At 56.5% G+C, this 15,468-nt stretch overlaps 1 protein-coding gene across 1 annotated transcript; it reads left to right on the top strand.

Annotated features, from left to right (window-relative positions):
• Positions 1 to 353: 353 nt before the first annotated feature.
• SSUH2 (ssu-2 homolog) lies at positions 354 to 13,688 on the top strand. The gene is made up of 12 exons (XM_069472060.1): positions 354 to 363; positions 650 to 748; positions 1,134 to 1,215; positions 2,144 to 2,273; positions 3,151 to 3,211; positions 4,273 to 4,397; positions 5,422 to 5,484; positions 7,036 to 7,121; positions 8,468 to 8,560; positions 9,088 to 9,193; positions 10,955 to 11,062; positions 13,542 to 13,688. Exons 1-12 carry the CDS (start codon positions 354 to 356, stop codon positions 13,686 to 13,688), a joined length of 1,110 nt encoding a protein of 369 aa, XP_069328161.1.
• The last annotated feature ends 1,780 nt before the right edge of the window (positions 13,689 to 15,468 follow it).

Genomic DNA, 15,468 nt, shown 5'->3' with positions numbered 1-15,468 from the left:
CAGCGCAGCTCCTTCGCCCGCAGCTGGGCAAACCCCGGCAACACGGGGCACTTGGAGCGGCAGTTGTTTGCCGTCGTGGTCCCGTGGCTGAGCAGGAGCCGAGGCTGAGGGCTGCCCGGCCCCCGAGACCGAGAGCGTGCCGTACTGCATATCACTAGCCCGGGAGAAGACCAAAATTCAGAGTTTGAAGTTCGGCTTCTACTGAATGTGTATTGCTTTGGCGCCATTGTAAAGTTGAAAGCCCCGGGTAGAATCATACTTAGTAGGGGTCCGTCTGTCCTTGGATAGAACGTGAATTTTGGAGCCAGACAAGCCTAGTCTGAATCCAGTCCCGCCTGCCACCTGCTGGCGGCATGATCTTGGGTGAGCCCCAACCTTTCTGAGCCTCAGTTGACTCGCTGGTGGAACGGGGGTAGTGCTAGTGTGTCGTTTGGGTCATCCGAGACGCAACTGGGAGCCGCCATTTGTCACGTTCTCCTCATGGTCACATTTCTGCTGCTACGCTCGCCCCGCTGCCTGCCTCGCAGGGCGCCCTGTGTTCCAGGGTGCCAGAGGGAGCCTGCCCGAGCTAAACCGCGGGGCTCTTTGTGACACACCCACACGCATTGTTTAGCTTCCCCCAGGCTCAGGGCTGCCTGTTTCCCTGCAGGTGCAGCCGGCCTCAGTCTTGAGGCTGAGGGTCCTCTGGCGCCCCCTGCTGAGCTCCTGGAGCTGCTGCCCAGCTACGACCGGCTTCTTCAAGGAGACAGTAAGTCCACGGGGTCTTGGTTCCTGGGGCCTCTTGCTGTGGCCCTTGCCAGCTGGCGGGGATGTCTCTGGCAGGGCCAGCGCTGAGATAGCCCCCCTTTCCCTTGGGGGGCCTGGGGAAGCCCTCGTCCCGGCTGGGTGGGAAGGGGAGAGACAGCGCGTAGGCCCTGTGCCGTGGACATTCCGTGACCACGACCGTGTCCATCTAGGACCTGAACGATGCTGGTCTTGGGACCCCGACTCTTTCTGCTTCTATACATGCCCCGCATCCCTGTCTTCCCTCACCTGCTCTTTCTCACAGCCAGTCGCCCTTTCCTCCTTCCACCCGCACGCGTTTGTTCCTTCCAGCTGGGGCGTCTGGCCCCTGACTCTCCCCTCCTCCCCAGGACAGCAGATATTCTTCCCGCCTTCGGAGGCCCCGGGGAGGCCCCGGGAGCAAAGGTCCTGGTCCTCGGTCCTGGAGCACAGGTGAGCCTCAGGTCATGCTTTGATGCGTCCCACCTGGAGTCCTGTGTGTCCCTGTTGCCCCACGAGAGCCCTCCTCGGGGATCTCGGCCCTGACAGTGCCGCGAGGGGACCCTCTTCATACCAGACCTACTGGACCAGCTTCTCGGGACGGGGCCTGGGAATCCACATCTTACCAAGCTCTTCGGGTTGTTTGGCTACAAAGCCCGAGTTGAAAACCATGGTCTGGATCAGGGGTTACGAACTCCCGCTGGAGACACCGGGTGAGTGAGTCGGGGTTAACGGCTGTCAGGGCCGCCCTGGGGAAATGTGAGAAGATGCCAGGAGCAGAGGACACAACGCTTCCTGCCAGAGGCGTTGGGGGGGAAGGGCTTCGCCAAAGAGGCGGCACGGCCCCAGGGAAGAGGCGCACCCCAGGAGGGCGAGGTGTCCAGAGACAGGGCTGAGGCAGGCCCGGCTGCCTTCCCGCCTGGGTCCGGGATGAGTCCCCGCGGGCGCCGCTGTGGGCCGTGGGCCAGCTCGCAGCCGGGGTCTCCTTGTGTTGCTCACAGCTCTTCTGGCCAAGGTCATGTCCCCTGAGGGCACGGCCGCATCTAGCCTGTCTCTGCCTCCTTTTAACTGAGTGACATCCTCTGTGGACCTCAGTTTTCCTCAACTGTAAAATGTATAATTCATCCTTAAGTTTTGTAGATTTTTCTGAATTTCAAAATTCTATTACTACTCCTCTCCTGAGCTCCACACCTCAGCTAAAGCGGTTTTGCTGTTCTCTGGAGAGACCTGCCACTTTCTCACCCCGGGCGCCTGTCCGCCTGGTTCCCTGTGCCGGAGGTGCCTCTCCAGCTGGACTCGTGCGGGCCTTACCACTGCTGTGGCCTCCGTGTCCCACCGGCACAGCGAGGAGCCCCACACCGCTCTGCTCTGTCTCCAGCAGAATCCCCGTGGTGACGGAGGAGGTGGCCCGTGAAGCCCTGCTCAGCTTCGTGAACTCTAAATGCTGCTACGGCAGCACGGCGGCCAGCAGCCTCGTCATCCGGGAGCTGCGGCAGCAGGCGCTCTGCAGGGTATGGGCCTGCGGCCTGCGGGCCGGGGCGTTCACGTGCTGGGAGCCGGGAAGGGAGTCGGGGAGGTGTGTGCGGACGGTGGTGACGCTGCGTGCGTTCCCTCGGGTCTGTAGCTGAGGCAAAAAGAATAAGCATCGTCCACCACCCCTGACAAGCGCGACTGCCAGGCACTGAGCACATTACACACATGCCCTGTCCAAGCCTCAGAGCCACCCTGCACGGCAGTAGTATCGTCACCAGTTTACAGAGGAGGAGTTGGGAGTATGGGGAGACAAAGTTACTTGCCCAAGAACGCGCAGCTAGCAGTGACAGAGCTGGGACTCGGGCTCAGGCTTGCTAGCCCCAAAGCCTGTGTGCTCAGGCCACCCTGCCACGAGGGATGCCTGCTGCCCCCCCAAATCGCCTCCGTGCAAAGTACCCACCTCACAGCAGGCTCTTCTGCCTCTTGCTCTGACGGGCAGAGGGGCAGCTTTTACGCTCACGTGTTCTAGTGTCGCTGACATAGCTGTCCTCTGCTGAGCACACAGTCACAGAAATCACATGAGCTTCTCAGGTCGTGGTTAGAGCAGGGATCTGGAGGAAGAGGCCACTGTGTGGCTGTGTGACCTTGGGCAAGCCAATTGACCTCTCTGAGCCTCCATTTCCTCACGTGTAAAAGGAGCCAAGGGATAGCCAAGATCCCTTCCCATTCTGTGGCTCTGTGGATGAGGATCAAGAAGAGGACCTGGACATCAGGCAGCTAAGGCCCTCCCCTGCGTGGGAACCCCAGTTTCCCCCCACCCCTGGCAGGTGGGGGCTCCATCTCTGCAGAATGCTGTTTTCATAGAGGGCCTGACTGTGAATGTGCTGGCGTTTTTTTTTTTTTTTTCCCCTTTAGTATCGACTAGAGACCTTCAGCGAATCCAGGATAAGCGAGTGGACGTTTCAACCCTTTACTAGTAAGTGAGTTGTCTGAAACCAGTTTAATTGGGGGCAAATAAGGTGGGAAAATATCAGGACTTGGCAGAGCCCGGGTTTCCCCACCCGCTGTGAAATGGGAGGGTGGACTTTGCTGTCAGGGATTTTGCTGATTTTGGTAAATGCTTCCTGCCTGGGAGGCGGTTTGCAGGAGGTCCCGAAAAAGCCTGGCATTTGCCTTTGGCTACAGGCTGGTGCTGCCACCAAGGGCCAGATTGCAAAGCAGCATGTGTGCTTGGGCATCTGCCTGGCCCATCCTGTGCCACCTCCAGCACCCCAGGTCTCTAGACCCCGTGCTCCCGTTCTCCTTGCCGTCCCACCTTCTGCTAGAGCCCACTAGAGGCTCAAGTCTGTCTGGGAAGCCCTATGTCCTACCTGTTTTCTCTGTGGGACCACTCTGGTTCATTCTTCCAAGTCCCAGCTCATGGGTCACCTTTTTCATGAAGCCCTTCAGGATTTCTCCTCCCACTGCCCCCTGCCCAGCAGGAGGGGTAAGTCTTCTGAGTTCTCAGAGCCCTTTATGCATCTCTTGTCCAAAGCACTTAGCATATCCCGTCCCATCTTACTGTGATTGCCTGCTGTGGAGGAGGAGAAGGAGGAAGAGAGGATGGGGTGGGGGAAGGGGGTGGTGATGATAATGATGGTAGTTCTTGATTATTGACTCCTCAGTGTGTGCCAGCCTGTGTGCTAAGCATTTTATACACATTCTTCTATTTAATTTTCACTACCATCCTATAGACTGGGTGCCACCTTTATCTTCATTTAGAGACAAGAGAATTGAAGCTCAGAGAGGTTAAGTAACTTATCTGGAGTCACACAGCTGGGAAGTAGAAGAGCCAGGTGTCAAACCCAGGTCTGCCCAACTCTAAAGCCTGGGTACTTAATCACAGACTTCAGAGGAACCTTTGTCTACCCATCCAAGTAGCCTGGGATCTAGACTAATGGCTGGCACCAAGCAAAGGCTTGGTGCTGTTTGCTGAATAAATGAAAGTGTGTCACTGCTGCACTTTGTTGTTTTTATGACCATCCCCTTCCGTGTCAGACCACTCAGTAGACGGGCCACAGAGAGGTGCCTTCCCCAGCCTCTGGGACATCAAGGTCCAGGTACCCCCGATGTTTCAGGAAGACACCAGAAAGTTCCAAGTCCCTCACTCCTCATCAGTCAAGGTAACGAGATCATCGGAGTATTTGCCTTTCTCTCTGAGCTGGTTTCCCAGGCGCTGCAAACTCCTCCAACTTTATCCTTTTAGAAAAGAAACCCCAAATCCAGGCTGGGGGTTCATTTCTTGGTTATCAATTAACATAAGAAAGCCCATTGTATGCAGTGTGGTCCCATACAAAATCCTGACCAAATTAGGGAGTATTCACACAGCAAAAGGATCCCTCCACTTACAAAATTGTCACCAGCTGTAAATAGTGAGCAGGTGTGTTCACAGACCGTCTGAGTGTGCTTTTCGTCTTTATTTTTTGCCTGACAGTAAACAACTGGGGTGCTGAAGGAAATTGACATAAAATAGTTACACACCGTTAGGATTTTGTATGGAAGTCAGCAGGGAAGCAGAATTTGACTTCCATCCTGTCGTACGGAAATATAGTCATGGCATGGAGTGAGGGCAACCTGCTGGGTCACAGACGCATGACTGAGATATCGCGTCCTGTGTTCTCATCTCGTTGCTGCCTCGGTTTTACTTTGGGACTCGATTCAGGGATGTAATTTTACTCCATGATTTTTCATAGAGTTACAAGATGAAGAGGACTTTGAGAGGTCAAGAAAGTGTTCCATTCTTTTCTCGAGGGTGGAAAAGCGATTTTGATTCAGTGGTTAAATTCTAGTAGCTAGCTCATTGCCTTTCATGACGACGCTATCCATTTTTATGACTTCTGTTCCCCAAGACCACGTGAGCTGCCTCATTGGTAAATGCCATCAGCCTTTGTGGGCTAGCCTGGCAGGAAACTGTGGAGTGTTAGTTAGGATGTGGGGCTCCTAGGATGCCCCTCCCCTTCTTAGCACGCAGGACAGGGTGGGAATGGTAGCATGATCTCCTTAGCAAGGCATTCCAGCCTTCTGTTCCTCATGCCATCTTCCTATCCTGGTCCTGACCGCTGCATTCCTGTTTGAGATGGTGACATTGTGTGTGTGGGAGAGGTGGCACTTGGGAAACTGGGTCCAAGGGGAACATTTCACTTTCAGGAATGCCACAAATGCCACGGGCGTGGGCGGTACAAGTGCAGCGGCTGCCATGGGGCGGGCGTGGTGAGTCATGTGTGGGCCATTGGTGAGTAAGTGAGGGCGTGGGGGGAGACATGGGGGCGGAGGGCTGGGCTGGGGGCCTGGGGCTTCCTGCACTGACAGTGTCATCTCCAGCAAGTCATCCTCCCTTTCTGGGCCTCCATTTTCCCATCTGTAAAATGGGAAATTTGGATTGGGTGGTCTCTAGTGACCCTTTCACTTTGAGGATATGATTTTACTTTTTCTCTCCTTTTCTCATCCATCTGCCAACATTCATTGAGCACCTACTTGGTTCGAGGCCCTGTAAGAGGACTAAGGCCTCGGGTCCTTCCCATCAGGGACTCCGTGTCTGTGGGGGAAGCCGACACGTGACCCCATGTGAAGTACAGGGTGAGGGTGCTGAGAAGTGAAGTTTGGAAGCTTTTGAGAGACACGATACACAGGGCCCTTGTTAGTTTCCTAGGGAGTCCAAAGCCGAGGAGTCGGCAGGGTCAGTTCCTCCGGAGTCTCTGAGAAAGCAACCACCCCATGCCTCTCTCCCGGCCTCTGGCCGCCGCTGGCAGGCCTTGAGTTCCTTGGCTTGTGGCTGTGTCACTCCAATTGCTGCCTCTGTTGTCACATGGACTTCTTATAAGGACACCAGTCACTGGATTCAGGGCCCACCCTACTCTGCATGAGGTCACACAACCTGATCTTAACCAATTATGTCTGCAAAGACTACGTCCAAATGAGCTCACATCCGGGGGTTCCGGTGGACTTGAATTTGGGGGGACACTATTCATTCCAGTACAGGGCCCTCAGCAGACAGCCAGGCTTTCGTGGCATTAGTTGTCTTTAGAAACCTCCAGGGCTACTGACCGTCCCGGGGAGCAAGATCAAACTCTTCATGTGTTCTCTGCTCCCCCGCTTTGAGCCTAGTCCTTTGGACACACACTGGCCACTCTAAACTGTCCTCATCCATCCTTCTCCCCACTGGTGGCCCTTCCACCCTTCACCACGTCCCCCACCCCCTCCTGCACCCTCCCTGGGTCCGGCTTCTCTCTCTCCTCCCGGGTCCCCACTCCTGCCACCTGCCTCCTGTGGCTTTCTCCGGGCCCCTCCCTGTGGTCTTCCCTGTTCCTGCCCCACACCTGCTGCCCGCACCCCTTTTCTCTTCCCCTGGGCTTTCCCTGGAATGTCTCCAGAGCCAACCATGGGAGCACAGCCTGGGCCACCTCTGAGGCCATTCCCATAAAAGGAGCTCCCTGTCTCCAGCACCAGGGGCCTGGACAGCTGCTCCTCTCCCAGCTCCCTCTCGAAGCTTGGCGGGGGGCGGGTCTCAGAGGTCGTGAGCAATCAGAGAGGAGGCAGGAGAGGCTAACAGTGGTCTTAGGACATGGAGTCTTTGAAATCTACAACTGGAAGAGTCCAAACATACCCCCACATGCAACCCTCCCATTTTACAGATGAAGGGGCTGAGGCCCAGGGGGAGGAAGTGCCAAGGTCACCAGGCTGAGATTCGAACCAGGTCTGGGGATGCCCTTGGCCTCCCCTCCTGGGAGGCCAGTGGGGGCTGAGGCTGTGATGTGTCCGCAGGTGAGGTGCCCGTCCTGCAGCGGAGCCAAGCGCAAAGCCAAGCAGTCCCGGAGGTGCCAGCTGTGCGCGGGGTCCGGCAGGCGGAGGTAGGGTGGGTCTCCCCAGCATGCAATGAGGGCTCTCGCTTACTGGTTGTCTGACTTTCCACCGTCTGCCCATCTGGAAGGCAAGCAGGACCTGCCATCTGTCACCGCCGTGTCCTAGAGCTGTGTGCACAGTGGTGTTCTGTGATTATTTGTAGAGTGGGTGAGCTTTTCTCAGGGATAAAACTCTGATAAAACTTTTCTCTGGATAAAACTGGAACTCATCAAGCAATAGAGGGTCCGGTGTGAGGACGGAGGTGCTGCAGGGAGGGAGGGGGGATGGGTTATCTTCCCACCAACATGGTGGGAAGTGAATATAGAAAACCTCCAAAGGTGAGATTTTTGAGGATCGGGTCCTGGGCAAACTCCTATTTGTAACTCATAGTGGGGAGTGAATGGAGGCAGTCAAGAAAAGTTGGTTGATTGACTAAGCAATCAACGAAGTTCCATCTCTGCTCACAGCGCTTTGCAAACAGAGTGGGCCATTGCATTTTGTAAATCATGTCCTTGCATGTATTTAGGAATCTTTAAGGGAAACAGAAAACCGTGGGGAGTGAAAATATTCAAAGTAGGGTTGGTTAATGATACTTTTGCCTCATCAAAGCCCAGGCCATCCTTCTGACAAGACAGACGGAGAAACTTTGGTGTACCTTCCACCGTGGTTGGTAAAGGGGGTCTTTGGCTTGGAAAGAAACTCATTTTTCTTACATTTGCAAATGAAAAGAATCCAGTCTAAGTTGGCTTTGGCAAAAAAGTAAATTTACAGGGCCAGGTAATGGTACAGTCCAGGAGTACATTTCTGGGATGGCTTCAGGCCAAGCTGGGTCCAGGTGCTTAAACAATGTCACCAGGAATTTGTCTTTACCCATCACTCTGCTTTCTTTGTGTTGGCTTCATTCTCAGGTGGGTGGGCCTCTGTAGTGGCAGAGGGGACCACCTGTAGCTCCAGGCTTAGAAACCCAAGATGCCCCTTTCCTGATAGTTCCAACAAACATCCTGGGGTGGATCTCATTGCACTCACCTGGGTCATGTGCCCATCTTTGTATCGCCCATCGTGGCCAGGAAGATGGAATAAGATGATTGGCCAGGCCAAGGTCCCAAGCTGGTCACAGAAGGGCTGGGGGCAAGCCCAAGAGCCACGTGAGCTGAGTGGGGGAAGGGTGGTCCCCAAAGGGGTATTAAGGCACTGCCACCAGAAGAGAGAGGACTAGATAGATAGATGGTGGCCAGGTAGAAACAGTTCAGGCCCACCAGGCCCACCTCCATGGAGAAGGATTTGGGGGTGGGGCCTCCAGACGCCACTGGGGCCCTGTGACTGATCGGGGGTACTGACTGTGTGTCCTTCTCAGGTGCAGCATGTGCTCAGGGAGGGGGAACAAGACCTGCGCCACCTGCAAGGGGGAGAAGAAACTGTTGCACTTCATCCAGCTAGTCATCATGTGGTGCGTGGCCTGCGGGGGTGGCAGGGACACGTGGCCGGGACCGGTTTCTGCAGAGAAAGTCCGCATGGTCGGGCTTTCACAGTGCAGGGACCTGCCGGCACATCGAAGGGGGAGCCTTCCCTGGAAAGCCGAGTGTGGGGCGGTGGGACGCTGACAGGCTTTAGAACAGACAGAGCTGAGTTCCTAGTCTGACGTTACCACGTCCTAGTGCAGCAGCCGCGGCCCAGCTGAGCAGTCCCGAGCAGGAACAGAGCACGGCATCCTGCCGCACCCCTGCATCAGCGGGGCTCCCACGCACTGTGGGTCTCCCCTGCGAAGCGGGGCGCTGCACAGGCAAGGATGAGGTGACAGAACCGAGCTGTCAGGGTCCTCACTAGCGTCCTGTCACAGACGAGGAGGCTGAGGCTCAGAGAAGCTACAGAACGTTCCCAAGGTCTTACCGGTAGCAATTCAAGCCCCGAGCCTGGGTGTATCTGATTCCAAGGCCTTGTTCTTAACCCGCAACCCCGCGTCCTGTCCACTGGCAGGAAGAACAGCCTGTTCGAGTTTGTGTCTGAGCACCAGCCCGACTGCCCTGGGGAGCTCCTCGCCAAAGCCAGAGGGGAAAACCTCTTTAAGGATGAAAACTCCATGGTAAGGAGGGCTTCGTGGGTGGGGACGAAGGAAGCTGGGTTCCTCCTCCCCTCCTGTGGGGCTGGGCCTCCGGACGTGTGTGGGGCCCGTGTCCTTTGCAAGGACGGGCTGGGTAGGAGCAGAGCTGCCTGGGCAGGGGAGAGGCTGCGGGGACCCCTCCTGAACTGCACGTACTCAGCCCTCTGTCCCTCCCACCTGCTCGCCGTTCCTCCTCCTTTCCTTCTCTTCCCTCACTCCCCCTCCTTTCCACAAACTTGAGACCCCCCTCCCATAGCAGGCTCTGCCCTAGGCCCTGCGGACACTCCAGCAAATAAGAAATAACCCTGCCCTCACAGGTCTTACAGGTCTTACGTCTTACAGGGACGGGGTGAGAGTGGGCATTTGCATTACCATGTCAGAAGGCAATTAGGGTCATTGAAAATACTCAGATGGGGCAAGGGGCAGGAAGGGGTGGAGATGTCGTTCTAGCAGGTGGCAGGGAAGGCCTCTCCATGGAAGTGATGTCGGGCAGAAACCTGGATGCAGGGCAGTGGGGGAGTGGCCCCCAGGGGACAGCTGGGCAGAGACTTGAGGACCCACAGAGGGCAGTGAGCGGAGGGGATTTCAGACACGAGAGGTGCCGGCAGCCAGACGAGACTGCTGTGGGCCAGGTGTCGAATAAAGCTTTATCGGCACAGCCCTGCACACTCGTTTGCACTTTGTCTGTGGCCACGTTGCTGCTGCTGGGCCAGAGCTGAGGAAAGACCAACTCCATGGCCACAAAGGCTAAAATATTGACTATTAATATCTGGCCCTGTGCAGAAAAGGCCCTCGGACTGTGGGAGAGGTGCTCAGCCTCCGTTCCTCGCCCCACAAACCAGCTTCCCAAAGGCTCCCTCAGGCCTCCTGCTCTAGGAAGCCCCGTGCCCACCCCCGGCCCCTGTGCTCAGCCCTGCCCAGGGCCCATCCTCAGGCTGTCACTGGCAGCTGGTGGCTCTGTGAGCTGGTCCTGCCTGGCGGTGAGCTCTGACAGGGCAGGGTGCGGCGGCAGTCACCTGCCCACCCTTGGCTTCCACAGCGCTCCTGGCCCAGGTGATGCTCAGCAAAGGTTCGAGGGCGGGGGGAGGGGGCTGCAGTTCCGCAGTTAGGGGACATGCTTGGCTGTAATGTGTGGAAGGTTTCAAACGTGGCAGAAAGGGATTTGGGGGTGTGGGGGACTGAGTAGACGCTCTCGCGCTTGGACTTTATGTTAGGCTGACTGTGAGCACTTGGGTGTATCTGTGGTTCATTCTGTGTCCGCAGCTCACCGACAGGGCCTGGCACGTAGTGGGCAGTTTAAATGTTTGGATGAGACATGAATCTGGGTTCCTGTCCAGGTACAGACCTCCCGAGTCCACGCTGACGGGGACCACCCCGGCCGTGGCCACTGCCGTGGGCCCACACTTAGCACAAGGCCCGGCACACAGTAGGCTCGCAGCCAGGGCTTGCTGCAGGGGAAGGGCTACTCTCTCTCACTGCAGCCTCCTCTTTGTGTTGGATTCCCGGGGACTGTAACATGGGTCTGCAGAGGTCAAATGAGTCCCACCAGCTCGCTGTGTGGCTTGGGGGCCCCTCCCTCTCAGGGGCCCCCTCCCTCTCAGGGGCCCCCTCCCTCTCAGGGGCCCCCTCCCTCTCAGGGGCCCCCTCCCTCTCAGGGGCCCCTTCTCTGGCTGGCTGGCTCTGGCTCCCTGACTTCCACGGCTCCAGGCGTGGCAGCGAGGTTGCCTGCGTCTCTCCCCGCAGGTGTACCCCATTGTGGACTTCCCCCTGCGGGACATCTCTCTGGCCTCCCAGAGGGGCATCGCGGAGCACAGCGCCGCCCTGGCCTCCCGCGCCCGCATCCTGCAGCAGGTGAGCCGGGGCGGGGCTGGGCGGAGGGGCTGCCCACCCTTCGGGACTGGCCGGGCCGGTGGGAGGTGAGGCTGCGGGCCAGGCTGGTGGCGCCGACCTCGGGTCGTCTAGAGAAAGCGAGCCCTCCTCTCTGCCTGGCGGCTCTTTACTGAGAATGTCAGGGGAAGGAGAAGAGTCAACCGTCAAGAGGGGAGGAAGAGGAGGAAGCGGAAAGGGCTGAGGCCGACCGCAGGCCAGCGTGGCCAGAGGGCAGAGGGCAGAGCAGTGCGGGCCGCAGAGCTAGCGGGACACAGGCCACCACGGGAAGAGGTGTGGATTGTATTCTGAGAGAGACAAGAAGCTGCTGCAGGGTGTGCAGCACGCATGTGGCAGAGGGTGATTTTAACTCTAACTCCCTGGTATTCAGGTACGGGACGATGTCGGGGTCACAGCCTGGCTGAACCCAGCGTCCTGCCGCTCAGGCTGGGCACCCCCAGACCCCGCCAAACTCTCCTCCGGGCTCCTGTGTTTCGGCCGCTGCATTCCGCTGGCCACGAGGTGGCGCTGGTGCCCGCCGCGTCCCCAGCCGGCCCTGTCCCGCCCTCCGGCGGCGGGGACCTGCCTGGGAACGCCCCGGCCCCGGCGCCGCAGCTCTGTGTGAGGGCGGCCCCAGCCGGTCTTGCAGCTGAACCTTGCAGCCTGGGCTCGGATCCCGGGCCAGCTCCTCCCCCTCTTCAAGGCCAGTTCCTCACCTCTGAAAAGGAGACACTAAAGCCCGGCAGGGTTTTGCAAGGAGGGGATAATTTGCTTGAAGTGCTTGGCACCTGGAGCACAAAATGCCCCTTCCTTCTGTCCTTTGCAATGAGCATTCCCTTTCTCTCTGCACATCCTCTCTATTTGCAGGAGAGGGAAGGATACATTTTATCTAAATTAACACGGACCATCTTGGAGCTGGACAGCAGCTTATTAACAGAAATCACACAGCTCAGACACCAAACTTAAATGCCCGCCAGGCCCAGGTGGCAATGAGGGTGGGAGAGCCCCTCATCCAAAGACGCCACCACTCAGCTGGTGCAGGCACAAGGCCCAGAGTTTCCAGACCTTCTGAAGTCTAGATTTTTATATGAAACCTTCCACTTTTCCAATAATGGAAACCATTAGCCATTTAAACCATTTTAAAACCAAAATGTTTTAAAAGCTAAGAATGCCATGTGGGCTGACAAGCCTGCTTTGGCCGGAGGGCCACCGTTGGCTTCCCCTGGTCTACTCCAAACTCATATGACTTTTCTCAAAAATCCGAGGAAGCCCAGAGAGTGGATGTAATTTGCCCAAGGTTACACAGTCTGTAAGTGGAAGAGCCCAGGAATTCGACTCCAAGTCGAATGTTATTCATTGCATTTCAAGACATACATGTGACTCTGAAAACTAGGCTAGGCTTGCAGGGTATCACCGGCAGCAGGATTTAGGTCCCTTTTCACTGGGCCAGACACCACGGGCGCACTCTGCTCACCAGGCCAGCACCTGCTGCACAGCTCTGGCAGTCACTCGTGGCTTTGGGCCCTCTCTTCCTTTCCATGGACCTCGATGTCCTCGTCTGTGAAGTGAGGGGAGTTGGGCCTTGTCTTGGTTTGGGCTCTGCAGAAGCAGAGCCTGGACAAGAACTTGAGTGCACGTAATTTATTAGGGAAGGGACCCCAGGAGAAACCAGTAAGGAGTCGGGGGGAGAGGAAGAAGCCAAGCAAGGGTCCGAATGCAGGTACCGTCCCACGGTCTGTCTGGTCCCAGGGAAGTTCTGAGCTTGAACCCTAAAGCACACCTCAGCGGTTGTCTGCCTGGGGGCAGGGGCGCTCGGCTTTTGTTATCCACACTGAGCAATCAGAATCGGAATCGCTGGGTGTGGCCTCCTGCACTTGTAAAAAGGAGGGAACCCGAGGGAAAGACTTCTCTCAAAGTAAAGTTGATACGCAGTAATGGCGGTGGTGGTGTAGGGGACTGAGAAAGTAGCCCCACACAGCTCACCGAACTTTGACATTTCTTTGGGCTCAATGTTTTATTTTAAAAATTTAATTCAAATTTTATAAACCACTCCCTCATATCTCCATGTTTGTTTTAATATAAAAATATGTTAAGTGACTTTATTTTCCACCTTCTCCCAGCATCCCATCTAAAAATTGATGCTACTAGATGTCACACTTGGCTTGTGGCTTCACATATACCCCAGGACTCCCCTGGGAATGCCTATACCCACTTGGTGAAACCTAGAATCAGACCTTGGCTAAAGATGAGAAGTTGCTTTTGGCCAGAGCATAGGGTATGTGAAGGAGCATAGTAGAAAATACATCTAGAAAGGCAGATTGGAGCCAAATTGTGCAGGTCCTAGAATGCCAACTCCAGAGCATGAACTTCATCCCCCAGGCAGTAGGGAGCTACTGAATGTTCTTGAGCAGGCAAGTGACTTGAACAGAACACTGAGATTTTACTTGGCTATTTGTTTCCTCAGCGCCAGACCATTGAGCTGATCCCCCTCACAGAAGTTCATTACTGGTACCAAGGAAAGACTTCTGTCTACTACATCTATGGCACCGACCACCAGGTGTATGTGGTCGACTACCCTGAGCGGTACTGCTGTGGGTGCACCATCATCTGACACAGCATAGCTGTCCCCAGAGCCCGCCATTCACATTTGCCGAGGAGGACAACGGACGGTCTTGGAGTTCATTCATAGTTGGCTACACTGGACAATCCTATGCAAACCCTGGCATGTCCTTCCAGAAAAATCAGCTATTGTCTGTCAAGCCGCAACTGTTGTGGAGCCCCTCTGGTGGAAACCATCACTCATATGTTTAACCTACAAGAATTCAACTGCACACGTGCCTTTAGGACACAGGAGAGAAATAAACAGTATGGCCTGCAAGCTAATGCCGCAGTGAAGCGTGTGATTTGAGTTTGCTTTTCCCTTCGTCACTCTCGGTTCTGGTGCATCTGCTAGTGTGAGCCTCTTGCCCAGCTGAGCATTATTGACGTGCTTAAAGATACACGCAAATTGGCTGCCCCTGATGCACAACAGAGAGTGCAGTTAGGTACAAAGCACAAAGTTTTACTGCCCATTCTGTGGGTCAGGAATTCAGACACCGCTGTGCAAGGTCTGAAGCCTCGGGGGGCTCGAGGGTGGGGCTGCAATCCTCTGCAGGCTGGTTCCCACGCATGTCTGGTGGCCCATGGTGGCTGTTGGCTGGGCCCTGGCTGGGGTGTCTGCTGGAACGCAGGCACATGGCCTCTCCGTGGAGCTGGGGCTTCCTCACAGCATGGCGGCTCTGAGGGTACATGCCCCTCACGCACACCCCAGCTGAGGAAGTAGAGGTCTGTTCCACAGCTGGAGAGCAAGCCAGCTGTGCTGGGTGCACTGACAACCTGTATGCTGCTCTCCAACGTGGTGTCTATGTAAGGATGTTAGAGAGCGATTTGAATAGATGCAGATGTTTACATTGCAGGCTGACCTTAGAACCTGCCCACTGACTCAGGTGTGAACTTGATGTTCTGTGTGACCAAGCGCGTGCAGGGGCCCCCACCTGGTGGAGTGAGGCTGGGCGGAGGGGACACCCTGCAGACCTAGTGCTGAGCCAGCTCTGGAGAGGTGCTCTGGGCTGGGCGGGCCTCTGTGCACACGGTGTGGGTAGCCAGAGGCCCTGTCGTCTCGCAGTGCCTGCAGCACAGGCAGCAGGGGATTGATTGCTACGGGGGGCCAGTCGGTGCACACCCTGATCCCCAACCGCCCCCACCAGGAGGTGGATGCTACGGAGGCTGGGAAGGCCGAGGCTGACCCCCAGGGCGTCACTGATAAATGATACGCAGCGAGCACCCCCACCCTCCCCTGCTGCTACTCCCACCCTGCATTTCCCTGGATCCTGTTCGGGTGTTGCTGTTTCCCCGTCTGGCTGACCCACGCACTGGGGCTCCTGACCCACAGCGTGGTGACTGACCTTGCCGACAGGAGCAGCAGGGTTTGTGGGGGGAGGTGGCTCAGCTCCATCCTGACTGCACAGAAGCCCAAGGAGAAGGACCAAGAGGCAAAAAGGGACATGAACCCAGAGGCTCAGATTTCAGCTCTTGCTCCGGCTGCCTTCAGCCGATTCCGCAGGCTCAGCCTGTCCTGTCGGGGGACCGAGGGCAGGACGAGCTGATTCCCGGGGTCAGGGTACACTGGGGCACGGGCAGCAGATGCTCCCTGAGGACAGAACCTGGTGGTGGCAGGGGAAAGAGGGAAGGTTCCCCGAGGAGGATCTCACTTCCTCCTCCCATGGCTCCATCGTGCTCAAATCTGGGAGGCCCTTGCTGGCTTAAAAAGGGAGGCCATCCTCTCCACTCTAGTGTCCCCGTGGCCTGCCTCTGTGGTCCTCAAAGGGGACATTTCTGCCACTCAGGGACAT

The sequence above is a fragment of the Eulemur rufifrons genome, chromosome 7 (assembly GCF_041146395.1).
Source record: "Eulemur rufifrons isolate Redbay chromosome 7, OSU_ERuf_1, whole genome shotgun sequence".
Lineage (NCBI taxonomy): Eukaryota > Metazoa > Chordata > Mammalia > Primates > Lemuridae > Eulemur > Eulemur rufifrons.
The sequence above is the reverse complement of the archived record's forward strand: the minus strand, read 5'-3'. Positions and strand labels throughout refer to the sequence as shown.